The sequence below is a fragment of the Orycteropus afer genome, unplaced genomic scaffold (genome assembly GCF_000298275.1).
Source record: "Orycteropus afer afer isolate SDZICR_OR568_19922 unplaced genomic scaffold, OryAfe1.0 scaffold00224, whole genome shotgun sequence".
Classification (NCBI taxonomy): Eukaryota; Metazoa; Chordata; class Mammalia; order Tubulidentata; family Orycteropodidae; genus Orycteropus; species Orycteropus afer.
Window position 1 is genome coordinate 3,180,152 of NW_006921811.1, and position 2,196 is coordinate 3,182,347.

The 2,196-nt window shown below is 42.9% G+C and overlaps 1 protein-coding gene across 1 annotated transcript in view; it reads left to right on the plus strand.

Annotated features, from left to right (window-relative positions):
- SLC2A9 (solute carrier family 2 member 9) overlaps positions 1-2,196 on the plus strand; it is a 352,889-nt gene that overhangs the window by 70,565 nt on the left and 280,128 nt on the right. Inside the window, 1 exon segment of the mRNA XM_042782036.1 lies at positions 42-70. Within this exon segment, the coding sequence (XP_042637970.1) occupies positions 42-70 (29 nt within the window).

A 2,196-nucleotide genomic window follows, 5' to 3' on the forward strand; every position in this document is an offset into this window, starting at 1 on the left:
AGCAAACACTATCATTAATATCACAAACAAGTAAAATTATGCTGAAGATAATTCAGAAATAGTTGGAGCAGTATTGTGGCAGAGAACTGCCAGAAATGCAAGCTGGATTTCAGAAGAGGGTGTGGAATGAGGATTATCATGGCTGATGTCAGATGGATCTTGGCTGAAAGCAAAGAATACTGGAAAGACGTTTACCTGTGTTTTATTGACTGTGCAAAGGCATTTGACTGTGTGGATCATAACAAATTATGGATAACTTTGACAAGAATGGGAATTCCAGAACACTTAATTGTGCTCCTCAGGGACCTGTACTTAGACCAAGAGGCTGCCATTCAAACAGCACAAGGGGATACTGCATGGTTTAATATCAGGAAGAGTGTGCATCAAGGTTGAATCCTTTCACAATACTCACTCAATCTGTATGCTGAGCAATAATCTGAGAAGCTGGACTATATGAAGAAGAATGTGGCCTCAGGATTGGAGGAAGAGTCATTCATAACCTGCTGTATGCAGATGACAAAACCTTGCTTGCTGAAAGTGAAGATGACTTGAAGCACTTACTGATGAAGATCAAAGCTATAGTCTGCAGTATGGATTGCACTTCAACATGAAGAAAATGAAAATTCTCACAACTGGATCAATAAGCAACATAACAATAAATGGAAAAAAATATATATATCAGGGATTTCATTTTACCTGCATCCACAATCAACAGCAATGAAAGCAGCAGTCAAGACATCAGAAAACATATTGCACTGGGCAAATCAGCTGGAAAAGACCTCTTTGAAGTGTTAAGAAGGAAAGGTGTCACTTTGAAGACTAAGGTGCACCTAACCCAAGCCATGGTATTTTGAATCGCCTCACATGCATGTAAGAGCTGGACAATGAGTAAGGAAGACTGAAGAGTTGATGCTTGTGAGTTGTGGTGTTGGTGAAGAATACTGAAAACATTATGGACTGCCAGAGGAACAAACAAATCTGTCCTGGAAGAAGTGCAGCTGGAATGCTCCTTGGAAATAAAAATGGCCAGATTTCATCTCACCTACTTTGGTCATGTTGTCAGAAGGGACCAGTCCCTGGAGAAGGATATGCTTGGTAAAGTGGAGGGTGAGCAAAAAAAGGGAAGACTCTCAAGGAGATGGATTGACACAGTGGCTGCAACACTGGGCTCGGGTATAGTAAGGATTGTTAGGATGGCCCAGACCCAGGCAGTCTTTCATTCTGTTGTGCATAGTGTCACTATGAGTCAGAGATGACTAAATGGCACCTAACAACAACAAAAACATACATCAGATTGCCATGAATTGAAGCTAACTCGATAGCAACTGGTAGTGTAGTGCCTAAGGCACTTGACTGGAGAAGGACATGCTTGGTAAAGTAGAGGGTGAGCAAAAAAAGGGAAGACTCTCTTGGCACTTGACTGTTAACCAGAAGGCTGGCGGTTCAAACACACCAGCCACTCCTCGGAAGGAAGGTTGGACAATCTACCATAGTGATACTGCCTCAGAAACCCAAGGAGGGGTCGTGATGAGTCAGGTCTGACTGGATGGCAGATAAGAACATCAACACGATAGCAACTAACAACAGGTGAGGAGTTTGAAAGTTATTCAAGTTTCAGTAGGAAACAGCTGGAGGATTTCAAGCAAGGGACTATTATGTGAGTGTGTGCTTTGAAAAGATGGCTGCAACTGCCCTGTGGACAGAGAACTACAGCAGGGAGGGAGTGGAAGCAGTGAGTCACTTGAGCTATTACAATTGTGTGCGTGTGACAGGGACCACTCACGTACTGTGGGACTGGAAATGAGGGAAAGTGGTTTGATTTGGAAGAGATTTTGGAACTAGAATAGACAGGACTCAGTGATGGAATGGATATGATTTGTGAAGAAAATAAGAGAAATAAGTATTAACTCCAGACTTTTTGGCTCAGTCATTAAGTAGATGTTGTTGTGTTGTTGTTATGTGCCCTCGAGTCAGCCCCGACTCCTAGCAACCCCTCCTTGGGTTTCCGAGGCAGGATCACTACGGAAGTCCACCAGCCTTCTGGTTAGCAGTCAAGTGCCTTAGGCACTATGCTGCCAGAGCTCCTCATTGAGTAGACAGAGGATTTATTTTTTTACTCATTTGGGGTTGACTGTGGAAAGAGGAGTTTGGATTGCATGTGTTGAGGGGATGATTAGAAGTGGTGATATAAGAGTC